The 15485-nt window shown below is 36.6% G+C and overlaps 1 protein-coding gene across 2 annotated transcripts in view; it reads left to right on the forward strand.

Annotated features, from left to right (window-relative positions):
* Positions 1–454: 454 nt before the first annotated feature.
* XIRP2 (xin actin binding repeat containing 2) overlaps positions 455–15485 on the forward strand; it is a 317696-nt gene continuing 302665 nt past the window's right edge. For both annotated transcript variants that reach the window (XM_007074620.3, XM_042997292.1), the window contains exon 1: positions 455–856. In XM_007074620.3, the coding sequence (XP_007074682.2) occupies positions 455–856 (402 nt within the window). The remainder of the gene's footprint in view (positions 857–15485) is intronic.

The following is a 15485-nucleotide window of genomic DNA, read 5'->3' on the forward strand; positions in this document are numbered from 1 at the left end:
TTCCTTGTCAAGTAAGACATTTGCAGAAACCAGTCATTTCAAAAGAAGTCCTGAATTGTTACGAACCTTTTAATTTCATATTAGACTTGCTAAATTGCTTTTTCTCAGAATATACTAAACAATGAATGAACGTTGTCTGAGTTTTACATAGTAAATAATTGGTGGGTGATTTTATAAAGAAAGAAAGGGGGAAAAATCGCTTCGTCTTGGTTTTTGTCTCTACTTTTAAATGTCCATGGCTGTACAAACCAGTCATCTCCATAATCTAATTCTAAGTTAACTGGCATACTTTGTAGGGTCAAGAGCCAGACATTACATAGCAAAGCTGGATTTCTATACTGTTAACACCAACCCCAAGAGCTGGCACTCCAGGTATTTTGAAAATGCTTCACACACCTGACCGCATCTTTGACAAAAGACACTTTTGATATTGCAGGACAACCTGGAGCCGTCCATGTTCCCGATACAGAAGGGCTCCCTGAACCTCCTGAGGCAGAAGTGGGAATCCAGCGAGTACCACAAAAGTGAGTGTTGCCCTGGGGGTAGTCGTTGCAGGCTCTTCCAGCCTCGAGAAAGCAAATTGCTTGACCCCAAAGTAGAGGGAGTGTCAGCACCTGGACCTCCAGACGCCCCTGGCATGCCCCTCAGTGTAGGAGAGGAGATGTTGAACTCAGAGCGTGAGGACAAGAGTGACAACTCCAGGGAATATCGCCCACCTGAAGTGCTAAAAGAGGATTCCTTGACTGGTCGGCGCAGGATCGAGCGCTTCTCCATTGCCCTTGATGAGCTGAGAAGCGTGTTTGAGGCTCCCAGGAGTGGAAACAGACCAGCTAGACCAGCAGAATATTGCCAAAAGGTAAGGATTGAGAGTCGAAATTTCCAGTTGACAAGCTAGGCAACTAGCTTCACCTGCCGCTTATTTTTAAGCACGTGATGTTTTTTGGTTGCTTCTGGGTGTGCGTGTTTTCCCCTCACCTATACTCTAGACAAATGTCCTAAGGCAGCTGTGTAATATACAGTGTGAAATGTGGCATCCTCTATCCTTGACTTCTTCTATGGTCTATTCAAGTGGGGACTCAATTTCCTTTTACTCCTGCAAAAACAGCTCTGATAGGCTGTTTCTTTTTGTACATGCCTTGTTTCCATAACTAGGTTGCGAGTTCCTTAGAGGTAGGGACAATTCCTTAGGGCTTTGCGCTTCAAACATTTAACAAATGGTGCTATGTTTAGCTAGAGCTCAGTGAGGATTTATCCATAATGATAGTGAAATGGAACCACAGTGAACTAGATTTCAACCTAAAACCTGCCATTTACTTCTAGAGCTGCATGACACTTAACCTTGAGAATGCAGATGTCTTAATCTGCTTTACAGGGATCTCGTGAGGATTATTGATAATATATTTAAACTACTAGGCACAGAGTCTGAAATATTTTGTGGTAGATGATGATCGTGGTTCAGTGATTTTGGTGTACTATAATGTCACATGTAAAATATGTCTATTAGCTAAAGGCGACTTTTAATCAAATGCAGGAAACAGGATTAGCAACATTATTAATGAAGACCACATTTATACTTCTGTTTTCAATTAAAAACAACTGTTTAAATTAGAATTGCTTGAATTTATTGCACCCATTAGGGCCCCTACATAAGAGATAATAATTTAATTTAATAAAGAATAAATGATCTGAGGTTTTCCAGTGGGAAGCAAACTCCTTGCTTTGTTAATTTTTTTTTTAATCTAGTGACACTTATCAGGAAGATACAGTCCTATTCTTCTTAATGGATAACTAGCTTTCATAAGATTCACAGAAATAGAAAATTTTTCAAAATAAATTATTTCCCTAATACTTGTCTCGAGTTTCCCTATTGGGACATATTTATTATTTACAATGAGACTATTTTTCTATCTCAAGTAACTCAACTTGATTTAATGAGAATAAGGACTATGAAGTTATATTTATGAATGAAGTTATGTTAAAACTAGAGGGCTTCTCAAAAAATGCAACTACCTGCTAATCTCTAATTTGAGAACTTCCTTTCCCTCTTTATTATACAAGCACAATCCTTTTGTTTGTAGTTGTATAATATCTCTCAATTGGATGTCTAGGTATTAGATTATACTTAACATAAATATTTACAATGTCATTTATTTTTTATCTTCATAAATTAAGGAAAGCAAAGCTATAGAAAAGGATTTCTATTTAATATCTGTTGACTTTAGTGTTAACAATTTTGGACATTTACTGAAGATAATTGACAAAAGAAATGACCAAAAGTAGAAAAATTAATCCTTCTAAATTATGTAATATAACTTATCCTTATCTGGAGTAGGGGTAGCTGTTTAAATGTAATAGTACAATGAATAGAAATGAATATTAGAATAGTAGAAATGAATCATTAATAAGGGGCTCTGTTTGACATATTGGATTACTACTATTGGTGTGGAACGTGACTTTGGATCTAGTTCCCATAAAATGATTATGGAAAGAAATAGATATATTAAGCCAATATTTAGGTAGTAAAAATGAGATTTGGTCAGCATGTTTAGTACACTGTATTCTAGGTATTCTATGGTACCAGGTCATGAAATGTTTTTTTCTTTAAATGTATGAAGTATGTATTGTGCATTTAGACATTTCTCATCCACAGCCGATACACCTGATTTTTAGAATTGGTTTACATAAATGAGTATTAGGAGTGTTTACAAAAACCTATGTAAATTTCATATGACTTCTAGAACAAGGAGAAAGAAAGAAGGAAAAGAAAAATGAGAACCCAGTGAGGAATTAACTTCCTTTCTTCTAATGAACTATTTTGCTGTGTTATTATGCATGTGAAAAGAATCCTAGCTCAACTTAATTTGAAATTGGATAGTTCACACCAAAGCATAGTAATTCTATGCAACTTAACCCTTTGTTTCTATAGATCTTTTTCTTCCTTTTCATATCAGCACTTTGTTATTATTATAAAGTAATGAGGTAATATTTATTTGTATGGGTATGTAAACATACTTTAGTTACTTTATAACTATGATACTTATATTTATGGAGACTCTCTATTGAGATGTTGGTGATGTGGGGAAAGGTATTCAATATTTATGATATTAAAATCAAGGACAGAAAATCATTTCAGATAAAGTTCTCAAAACCTGGCAGATCATCTCAACAATAATAAACAATAAATTGCATTTTGATGTTGCTGTAGAAGGAAACTATTTTTTTTTTAATGTTTATTTTGTTTTTGAGAGAAAGAGAGGGGATGAACAGAATAAGAGAGAGAGCGGGGTCAGAGGATCTGAAGCAGGCTCTGTGCTGACAGCAGTGAGCCTGATGTGGGGCTTGAATTCACAAACTGAGATTATGACCTGAGCTGAAGTTGAATGCTCAATTGACTGAGCCACCCAGGCACCCCAGGAAACTCTTTAGCAATAGGCATTTGTTTAGAAAAAAAATTATAAAATTATTGAAGTTCATTGTATAATTGTAGATTTTTTAAATTATGGTATACACACACATACACATATCTGTTTAAAGCATTTTCAGCAAAAAAATAGAAGTATGTTTTTTCACACATAGCTCATTTTATTGAGGTTCACTTTATTGCACTTTGCAGAGATTGCATTTTTTTACACATTGAAGGTTGATGGCAGCCCTACATTAAACAAGTCTGTCAGCACCATTTTTCCAACAGCATTTGCTCATTTCATGTCTCTATGTCACATTTTGGTAATGTTTGAAATATTGCAAACTTTTCCATTATTATTATTATATCTGTTATGGTGATCTGTTGTCAGTGATTATGACTTGCTGAAAACTGATACAATGGTGAGAGTATTTTAGCAATAAAGTATTTTTTAATTAAGGTATTAATTTTTAATTAAGTTATTTTTTAAGACATAATGCTATTGCACACTTAAAAGACTACATTATGGTGTAATTATAACTTTATGTGCACTGGGGAACAAAAAAATCATTTGATTTGCTTTGTTGGAATACTCATTGGGTCACAATGTTCTGGAACCAAGCCAGCAATATCTCTGAGGTATGTTTGTATTTATTAAAAAAATGTTCATTTAAGGATTTTTTTGAAAACTGTTAATTGAGAAAAGAAACTGCAAGAGTCAATATTATTTTCTATAAGTGTTCAAGCTCATTAGAGAAAGATTATATCACCCCTCCTCAAAATATTCAGTGAATTCCAGAGCTTTAAAAAAAAACACAATTTATCTTAATATGATTGCAGTGGAAAATTGATGAGAACTCTTTAAAATAATTTTCTCTCCTGACATTTTATAATTTCTAAAGAGAGATATAATCTTTTGTTATCATTTCTAAAACACCCTGTAAAGGTAACTTAGAATAAATTTTTAAACTGAAGGTTTTTATGCTCATAAGACAGACTGTAATTCACACAAAATTCACATAGGCATTATCCCAAATAAATGATATAGAATATGATTTGAAAAGAGTTTTGAAGAACTATGAGAATCTTAAGATTTTAAATCTTGGAGAGAATGGCATACCCACTTGCAATACTAAAAAATAAATCAGTATTATATAAGACAATGTATCAGTTAGCATTTACTATGTAACGAACCACCCCAACATTAGCAGCTTTAAACAAGAAGCATTCATTATTGCTTACAAGTTTCTGGTGAGCTAGGAAGTTCATCCAGTTTTTTCTGGTCTCACTCCTGCATCTACCGTCAGCTTCCAGGTCAGCTGGGGTCTGACTTTTCTAGAATGGCTACAGAGCTAGGACAACTCAGCTCTGCCCCATGTGGTCTCAGCTCCTTCAGTGGGTTGTTCAGATTTATGTACATGCCACAGGAGTTTCAAGAAAGAAATTAGAACTGCATGAGGCCTCTGGAGGCCAATGCTCAGAACTTATACATCACTTCTCTATATTCTATTTGTCAAAATAGTCACAAAACAAACCAGATTAATAATGTGCTAAAATAGGCTTGATGGGAGGAATTGCAAAGTCACATTTGCAGAGGTAAATGGATACAGGAGAGAAATAATTATAGCCACTTTGCAGACAGTCTACCACTGGCAAGTTTACTTAAATACACGCAAGAATCAGGATGTTTTACTATAGCGTGAGTTAATGCAAACTTTAGGAGGAGAGTCTGACATAAAAAGATCCATGTTGACAACTGTGCATAGACAGAACTCATGCCTTTTTGTTTTAGACTCAATCAACTAGACTGATGATAGTTATCGTGAAAGGCAGAATCCTGGCCCCCCAAAGATGTCCACATCTCTTAAGCCCCAGAACCTGTGACTATGTTACCTGACATGGCAAAAGGGGCTTTGAAAATGTGATTAAGTTAAGGGATTTGAGATAGAAGGGTTTTTCTGAATTACCCCAAGTGTAAACAGTATCTTTAAAAGAGGGAGGCAGGAACGTTAGAGAGTCAGAGAAAGAGATGTGATGTCAGAGGACAGGTAGGAGGAGTGCAGGGATGTAACTCAAGGAATGTGAGCAACCTGTAGAAACTGGAAAAGGCAGGGGAACCAGCTTTCCCCTATAGCATCCACACTTGATCTTAGCCCAAAGGCCAAGAAGCGATGCCCCCCATAGCATCCAAAAGGAATGTAGGCCTTTCCTTCCTAAAGTCAGACACCTTGACTTTAGCACAGTAAAACTAATTTCAGGCTCTGATCTCCAAAACCATAATTAATTTGTGTTGTTTTAAGACAACACAACACTGTGGTAGTATGTTACCGCAGCAATAAGAAACTAATACAGGTATTTTACAGAGTCTTCAAATATTGTTAAAGAATGGTTGTGTAGTATGTGATTTTGGACTTTTCTTCTGTTCTTACATGATGAACATATTTCTGTATTTCAGAATCAGATCTTCGACTTCCTTCTATTTGTAGTTGATGATATGAATGCTTATATTATTAAGTAATCAAGAACATGAACAAATCTTAGTTTCGGATGATCTGTATTTGATAGGCAACACATACTCACTTAAAAGGGTGAATTTACCAGAAGAAGGGGGAGTTTGGCAAAGGAGAGAGGGAGGGAGGGAGAGAGAGAGGGAGAGAGGGAGAGAGAGAGAGAGAGAGAGAGAGAGAGAGAGAGAATATTATGAAGGCACAAATAAAAACAAAAGGTTTAGGGGTGCCTGGGTGGCTCAGTCAGGTTAAGCGTCTGACTTCAGCTCAGGTCATGATCTCGCAGTCTGTGAGTTCGAGCCCCGCGTCGGGCTCTGTGCTGACAGCTCAGAGCCTGGAACCTGCTTCAGATTCTGTGTCTCCCTCTCTCTCTGCCCCTCCCCTCCTCACCCTCTGTCTGTCTCTGTCTCAAAAATAAATAAAAACATTAAAAACAATTTTTAAAACAAAGTTTACAGGAGACACTCATTTCAATTCATGTTACTTCTGTGGCTAATGTACTTTATATGGAATATATGTGCATTTTTAAAATAAAATCCACTAAACTCCATCTAGTCAGTGCTGAATAAGAGCAGTATTTAGACTAACTTGGAGCATAGCAAGATGGTATAAGTTCCTCCTTCTTTCTTTCAAGCTCCCAGTTGCTGTCCACAGCACTGGGACTGTAAGACAACTGAATAAGCTCCCTTAAGGATCGCTTCAGCCTTCACTACGACCCCACAGTAAATTAGGAGCTTCTTGATTCAATTAATTCATTTTGCCATTTTTCATTCATGTTTTTAGACACAAAATGTCAAATTATTTGATTTTCAAAATAGACTACTTAAATAACTCATCTACATTTCTTTTTTTAAATTTTATTTATTTTTTAAAATTTACATCCAAATTAGTTAGCTATAGTGCAACGATGATTTCAGGAGTAGATTCCTTAATGCCTCTTACCCATTTAGCCCATCCCCCCCCCACACCCCCTCCAGTAACCCTGTTTGTCCTCCATATTTAAAAGTCTCTGATGTTTTGTCCCCCTCCCTGTTTTCATATTATCTTTGCTTCCCTTCCCTTATGTTCATCTGTTTTGTCTCTTAAAGTCCTCATATAATTTTTGTCTTTCTCTAATTTCATTTAGCATAGTACCCTCCAGTTCCATCCACATAGTTGCAAATGGCAAGATTTCATTCTTTTTGATTGCCGAGTAATACTCCATTGTGTGTGTGTGTGTGTGTGTGTGTGTGTGTGTGTGTGTGTGTGTGTGTATACATGCCACATCTTCTTTATCCATTCATCCACCAATGGACATTTGGGCTCTTTCCATACTTTGGCTATTGTTGATAGTGCTGCTATAAACATGGGGGTACATGTGTCCCTTCAAAACAGCACACCTGTATCCCATGGATAAATGCCTAGTAGTGCAATTGCTGGGTGGTACACAAGACTCATCTACATTTCTAATGCACAGTTGTGATCTTTCTCAAAAACCACACTCACTTGTGCTATCAGGTTGAATTTACCTCATGCCCAAAGAGAGACTGTTTCTCCCTTTTACTTAAGCCCTAGGTTGAAAACAGACCATTCAAACATGAGCTGGACTCAATCAAAAGAAAAGGAAATACGCACTATATTTTAGTTGTGCTGTCTCATAATGCATGGATTCAATCTATTGTATAATTGAAGGTTTGCAGGAGAATATGAAGACACAAGGCTAAGGGAATGTGGACCTACATGGGCATCAATGATTAAACAGGATATAAATAATTAAATATGGTATAGTTTCCAGAGTATGTTATTTTCATTCCCTCCAAGGATCAAAGCCTCTGGTTTTTCATTTAATGACCAGTTTGTCATCTCCTACTTTGAGTTCTGCATAAAATCAGATTTTTAAAAGTACAGGTGAATCAACAATTGCAGTTTGGCTGCTACTACACAATCATTCCATTAGATGCTTAAAGTTACATTTGCTCCCTAAACCCAGGCATGTGGGAACTATGGGCTTAGTTTACCTCTAATCTCAGAGCAAGAAAGTTTCTTTTCAGACAGTTACGTGTCACAGCCTTCTGACTCTCCATCTCCTGCCCTCCTCTCATCTGAGGTTTCTGAGGTAATCTCTGCCAAGCATGATGTATTTTGTAAAGGCTTTTAGCAGGACAGAGGTTATTACAATCTTGAAAATTATTACTGAAAAATCTGTCTACCAAACTAAAAAATAGAGAGCTAAGTATTTTTTTCCCCTGGGGGGCAAAATTTGATGAAATAGAATATTTTTTCTTTACCTGAAAAACGGGCAAGTAGTTTTTTGTAGAGCTGAAGTAAATACTTTAATTAGAGAGGTAATTATTTTTTTATTAGAGAAATATAAAGAATAATAATTTTCATTTTTGCATATAGTATAAGAACATAATATTTGGTGACAAAGCATCAGTTGAAAGCCTTGGGCTCGGCCACTTCTTCATCATATAAAATTGAGTGAGTTATTTCACCTCATTAATCCTTGATTTTCACATCTATAAAATGAGGAAATTAATACAGCACAAGATTTTTGTGAAGATAAAGTTATATAGCACCTGAAGGAGAAGACATATTTAAGAGGTAGCACCAAATAAAATTTAAGAAATTGCACCAATGTAGCACCAAATGGGTATTTCTTCTATTTTGTCTTCTCTGGTATCATTTCTGCAACTTAGTACATGCCTTTGGGGAAAATATTTCATCTCAATGACTTCTGTTTCCTCACCTATAAAGGTAGAGGCTTACACTCTATGGTTTATAAAAATGGAAAGGTGCTCGGGCAAAGAAGTTTTTATTTCGCATCTGACAACACCTTAGTCTTTTGCAAAGACCCCATTTAGAAGGGCTTTCATTGAATATTCAGTGGAGTAAATGCTAATGAAACTTTCCAACATGAGTTATAACCCCATTTTGAGATGATGAGACAAGGGGCTACAATCTGTTAAATTATAGTTTTCCAAGCTTTATTAAAACCCTAAACAGAGATACATTGCCACCTTCATTGCCCTTTCCAGTTAATAGAAAAAGTCACTGCCACTTAGGGACTCCAAATCCAAATTCAAGAGAAATGAGGCTTACATATTATAAAAGTGTTTATTGTATCCACATTCACATACACAAAGAACAAAGATACCACAAGGGCAGGAATGTCTCATTTTATACAGGTTTTCTTAGTGGTGTAATTTGTTGTTGTTTTTTCTTTCTAATATAAGTGCTCTTTGCTTGTTGTTAGTGTTTTTTCATCCATTTATGTTTTTTTTTTTTTTAATTTTAGTGCCTCCTGCCCAGTGCTTTATGTTAGCTTGGGGGGGGGGCACAGCTCTGTGGTCAGATGGTAAACTCCCAACTGAACACGTTTTTGCATGGCCTTAAAGACTTCCAGAGGAAACTGCCATCTCACCTCATTCATGTCTCACAGTGATGTAGGCAGTCACAATATGACATTGTTAAAGAGTATAGTGCCAGTAACCACAGAAAGATTGTAAGCAATATTGACTCACCTTCAACTGGGAAAATTGCTGTCAGTTCATGGATTGACATTCTTTGATATTTTACTTGGAAAACTAGTGAGAGTTTTCACCCTTTGTTGTAGGAACACTGATGCCAGCCCTGCTGCCTCTGTTGTAAACCCACTTTTTTTACTCGTCCTATCTTCCCCAGATGTTTACCCAACATTTCTACTTACTGAGTGAATTCATTCAAGGAATCCCACGTATGACTCTTTTTCCCCTTCCATGTCCTCCCATTGCTGATTTCCATACTCAGCCAGGTTCTTTTGGAGAATCCTCTTACCATAAGGAAAAGCTAAAGAAGGAAATAAAGAAAAGAAATTGGTAAAATGCATTGAGAAAGATGATTAAATAGGGAGACTTTTGGACTTTATTCAACGCTTTGACCCCACCAAGGGTGAGAGAGATGAAGTTCCAGTCACTGAAATTCCACCAGCAATCCAAAGGTTTTCCCAAAGTAAGTCAACATAGGAATTCCTTCGACAACACCCTGAGAAATAAACTTCCATTTGCTGTGGGGAAACCTGGAAGAGACCAACTTAACTAAGTGATCAAAGTTAGTATCACCATCAATAGCACTACATCTCGATATCATCTACCTCCTGATGTGATATATATTGTTAAGTTCAAAACATCAGCCCTGTGGTATCCTTGCCAAAAATTATGTAATCTCAATTTATTCATGATGAAACATCTGATAAATCCAAATAGAGAGAATTCTATAAAACACCTGGCCATGACTCTTCAAAAGTGGTAAGGCCGTGTTGGAAAAATACTGAGCAACTGCCATGGATTGGAGGTGACCTAACAGACATGACAATGGAGGTGAGGGTGGACTCTTTCACTGAAAATTGGACCACAAAAGAGGGCATTAGTGGGAAAGTAGGAAAAATTCTAATAAGGTCTGTTTATTTCCTGGTTTCAAAATTGTACAGTGCTTAAGATATTAAGATTAAAGAAAACTGGACAATTGTTATATGGGAATTCTCTGTAGTATTGCAACATTTCAGTAAATCTCAAGTTATTTCAAAATAAAAAAGTTAAATATACTGATCTTTGTTGAGGCCTTGCTAGCACTGTAGAATGGAGGATCATGGTCTCTTTTGTTTGAATTTTTCCAAACCTAACAGATTATGACTCCTATCACTTTGTAGAATGTGATCCTTAGCTTCACACCCCTATACTTCTAAAACGTTAAACGTTATCAGCCATTTCTCTCTGCCTATAATTTCAGGATCTCTACAATTAATTATTTTCTTAGCAAGGAGAATTTGGGAAGCCTAATCAGTAGTAGTTCAGAAGCTGAGTATATATATGGACAGCCTTACAGGTAGGTCTGCATTAAATTTATATCCCATTTCCACTCATTGAATTTCACTACATTTTCAGGAAGTTGTTTAGACCTTTAGTTTTGTCTTGACTTGCAGTCTTTCCAAATCACTGCTTCAAGTTCAAGGAACTCCGATTAGCTATTGTCTCAAACTCAAACTTCAGGAGCTATAGCTCTCTGTTACCCTTTTGATGCTGATTTGACAGCAAGCTTCAATCTCTATAATACATTATGAACCCCTTCAAAATGCTAACCCTCTTTTCAGGGGCTGTAGTCTTTTGATGAATTTCCCAGTTGCTTAGGAAGTATGTATGTATGTATGTATGTATGTATGTATGTATGTATGTATTTTCCTTCTGCTTTGGGTTAGACCTTTTGATGGCTAACTTCCTTAACTCCCTAGGCTCTCCTTTCTGGTCTTCCTCACTGTGAACCGAGCACCAGGATTGATATAGTAATGCCTTCTTTAATGTAATTTCCCTTTTTCATTTCTCAAACAAAGTCCTTCACCTGAACTTGGAAATCTGGAAACTTTTGTCAGAGTTGAAGCGCAGGATATTTAGCATGGGGTGAAGTATAGACCCTGACAATTCAGAGTGGCTGTGGCTCTAACAACTGATACAGCCGTCCTAGTACCCTCTTCCTAGACATCAACCAACTTGTAGACATGCAACCATATCCTTATTTTAGCACCTGCTTAGCACTCACTATATTGTGTATGGAAACCAAATAGTTAACAAATTTTCTTATTTGGAAAGATATTTCTTTGTCTGTTTAATGTGTAGTGGTGAGTGGATGCAGTGAGTTCCAAACACCTTAAACAAATTCAAGCTCCATTTATGTTTCTCATCTATACCAGCTACCAAATATGATGATTTATGGTACTTAATAGTGTACTAACTTGTTTTATGTCAATGTAAGTCATTTATCGGATGCCATGAGACAAATTGCTCTCAAGCATGGTAATGCATCATAATGCATGCAGTTCTCTTCCCCTTCCCCCATTTGTGAAAACATGTCAGGAGTTTACATTTAAATTAATCAAAATGTTCTGATGTCAACCTTGATTAGATGTCAGAATTTTTTATTAATGATAAACATGTTATAAAATATCTCCATTTCTGATCAAGATGATTTTATAATTTAAGATCTAATCTCTTTTCCATTTGCCTTTATTTTTAAAAGTTTATTTATTTATTTTGAGAGAGAGAGCAAGCGAGCGAGCATGAGTGGGGAAGAGGCAGAGAAAGAGGGAGAGAGAGAGAATTCCAAGTAGGCTCCAGCACAGAGCCCCATGCAGGGCTTGAACTCATGAACTTTGAGATCATGACCTGAGCTGAAATCAAGAGTCAGATGTTTAACTAACTGAGCCACCCTGGCGCCTCTCCATTTACCTTTATTTTTAAAAGTTAGGAGTAATTTTTTCCTTGTGTCTTGAAAAATATATTTGAAATTCCCATAGGAAAAGAAATTCAAGCTATGAAAAATAAAAACCAAAAACCAGGAGTTCCACAAATATTCTCCTTCTCTCTCTCTCTCTCACACACACACGTGCGCACACACACACGCACACACACACACACACAGGGGCTTTTTAAAATATTTCATGTTTAAAAGTAAAGTTGAGAAGTTGTGGGATATATGTGTCAATGTCTCTAAAAATATTTATTTATCCAGGAATAGCAATTGTGTTTTTTTCTGAGACATGTTTCAATTCTACTTTTTGGTTTATAGCTGTAGTCTTTTTGGGTGCCTATTCATTTCTGAGGTTATCCCTGAATGCCTCCCCTCAGCCTAATGTTGGTCTGCCCTGGGGCCACTGGAGCAAGAGGCTCCATGCTGCTGCTAATGGTAAGCAAGTAGTATAATTGATCACTGGGTGCCAGCCAGGTATTGTGCTAAGGGCTCCACAGGCATTGCTGCCGTTTAATACAACTATGTAAGGATGTAAGAACTACCATAATTCTTACTTTACAGCTAAAGGGTGGAGAGATTAAATGACTCCAAAGGTACACCACTGGTACGGAATAGAACAGGGATTTCAACCCAAGTTATCTCAACCCAGAATCCCCAACATTAAAATACTACTCTGGGGGCGCCTGGCTGGCTCAGTTGGTTAAGCATCCAACTTCGACTCAAGTCATGATCTCTCAATTCGTGGGTTCAAGCCCCACGTTGGGCTCTGTGTTGACAGCTCAGAGCCTGGAGCCTGCTTCAATTTCTGTGTCTCCTTCTCTCTCTGTCCCTCCCCAGCTCGCACTCTGTCTCTCTCTCAAAAATAAATAAACATTTAAAAAATGTTTAAATACTACTTCTGAGTGCTGTCTGGATTCAAGTTGTCCATTTTCATACAGGATCTCACAGTCATAGAAATCACAGAATCTCTTTAACTTTGCATGCCACAAACCACATATTCTAAATTCTAAGATACATACTTTTTCAGATTTGTTAACATCTTTGAATTTAGCATGCTTCTTATTATCATTGGTATTTCATAGTTTGTCAGGATTCCCCCCTTTCTTACAGGTACATAAAATAATGTCATTTTGCTTTTGATAAACTATAGCATAAATAAAATATATATTTTGAATAAATACACTAAAAAGTTCTTGAATGTTCATTGTGTGCCTGGAATGTACTAAATACTTTAAATACATTTTCTCTTAATTTTCATAACTACCCTATTAGTGAAAGCTATGTCAACACCACCATTATACAGATAAGAAAATAGAGGCTTTTGTCTAAGGTCTTTCTGTAAAGTAGTTCAAAAAGGAATCTAACTCAGAAGCCTTAGTTTTAAATGTTGAAGAGTTAGTTTTGTATTATGCCTATTGTGTTAATGGGTTTAGAGTAAGCTAGAATTTTCTACTTTAATGAACATTTAACTGTGTGCAAAATAACTTCCACATTAACAAGGAGCTTTACAAAGAAGTGAAAACAATCATGGTGGCTTATTTGGTAGGAAGGATAAGTGTTATATTTAACTTATTTCTTTCTTCTTTTAGAGACTGGGAGTGGAAGCAGAGATTAATATAGTATAACTTGACCCAAATAAAGATATTTAGATATATTTGAAGGAAAAGAGAGAGAGAAATACTTTTTTTAAAGAGAAAAAAAAACTTTGAAGTTTAATACTCATTAGAAGGCAAAATTAATTCTCCAGTTGACCCAATCAAAATCTAGAGAAAAAGTTTAACCCTGAGAATTTTTGAAACCTAAAAGCTGCTCTAGCAGCAGAGAGGCAATCAGAGAGGAGTGAAATAGAAGCTCAAGACTGAGCAAAAACAATTGAATTTAATAAACAAGACTAATCTGCTTTTTCTGTTTTGAATGCTTCTTTTTAATCCTGTGAATTTCTTCCTACTACAGTCACTGAAATTCAGTCTGCTATTTCTGTGGTATCTATTTTTGACTCTATGTAGGTAACACCACCTTATTTATCCCAAATTTTACTCTTTTACCTAAATTCTGTTTGCAAACTTTCAACTTGTTCTGAGAACTTCTACCTACACATTCTTCAACTACTTCAGAATGCCTAAGCCTGAGATCATTATCCTCCACGCAAATCAACTTCTTACCCAAAACCCATATATTTACAATGGCAACACCTTGTGTGCAATGATGGAGAGCCCTCTCTGGTAGTTTAATTGATCTTGCTCATCTGCCTTCTACCCCCCCATTTCTCAATTTCTCTTTTCACTTTTCATTTACCACCTATCCCTTATTACTTCATACCTGAGTTATTACCATACCTGCTGTGATACTGTGATTTATAAGAAGTATGCATTCTTATAAATTTAAGATGCACAAATCTCTTAAAACCCTTGGGATTTCCTATGAGAAGAATGATAAAGATAGCTTTTGTTATATCAATGAAGTGACTTTTTGGAAAGCCCTTAGGTAATCTCAGGTTGGTGGTTGGTGGGGGAGCCAATCATGTGATTAGAGGGTTAGAAGTTTAAATACTCCCATACCAATTTAGGGGGAGGGTCTAGAGGTGGAATCAGTTACCAGTGGCCAGTGATTTAACCAATCATGATTATGTAATGAAACCTCCATACAAACCCAAAAGTAAGGGATTCAGAGAGCCTTCGGTTGGTGCATGGAAGCTTTATGTCCCTTCCCACATTCCTTGCCCTATGTATCTCTTCCGTCTGGCTGTTCCTGAGTTATATCCTTTTATAATAAACCAGTACTCTAGTAAGTAAAATCTTTCTTTGTGTCCTGTGAGCTGTTCTAACAAATTAATTGAACCAAAGAAAGGAGAGGGTCATGGGAACCTCTGATTTATAGCCAGTCAGAAGTACAGGTAGCAACCTTGTCTTATGATTGGCATCTGAAATGGGGGTTGGGGGGAGGAGGTGGCAGTCTTGTAGACTGAAGCCTTAACCTGTGGGATCTGATGCTGTCTCTAGATATATAGTGTAAGAATTGAGTTGACTTATAGGATACCCAGCCAGTGTCCCAGAAGTTGCTTGTGGATGTGGGAAACCACACACACATTGGAATTGGGCCCAAGGAACCAAAGACCTTCCTTTTTAGTATCTTAGTCTTTCTAAAGTAAACCCCTTTTGTTGAGGTTTGATCCCAGTAACACAATCACAGACACTCTAATTCCTACAGCTGTGGACCCATGTACCATATCATATACTTACATATGTTATGTATATGCATTCTGTTTTATAGTGCTGCATTATCAATTATGGGGTCACAGGCCACATGTGGTTACTTTA

Source organism: Panthera tigris, chromosome C1 (assembly GCF_018350195.1).
Source record: "Panthera tigris isolate Pti1 chromosome C1, P.tigris_Pti1_mat1.1, whole genome shotgun sequence".
NCBI lineage: Eukaryota > Metazoa > Chordata > Mammalia > Carnivora > Felidae > Panthera > Panthera tigris.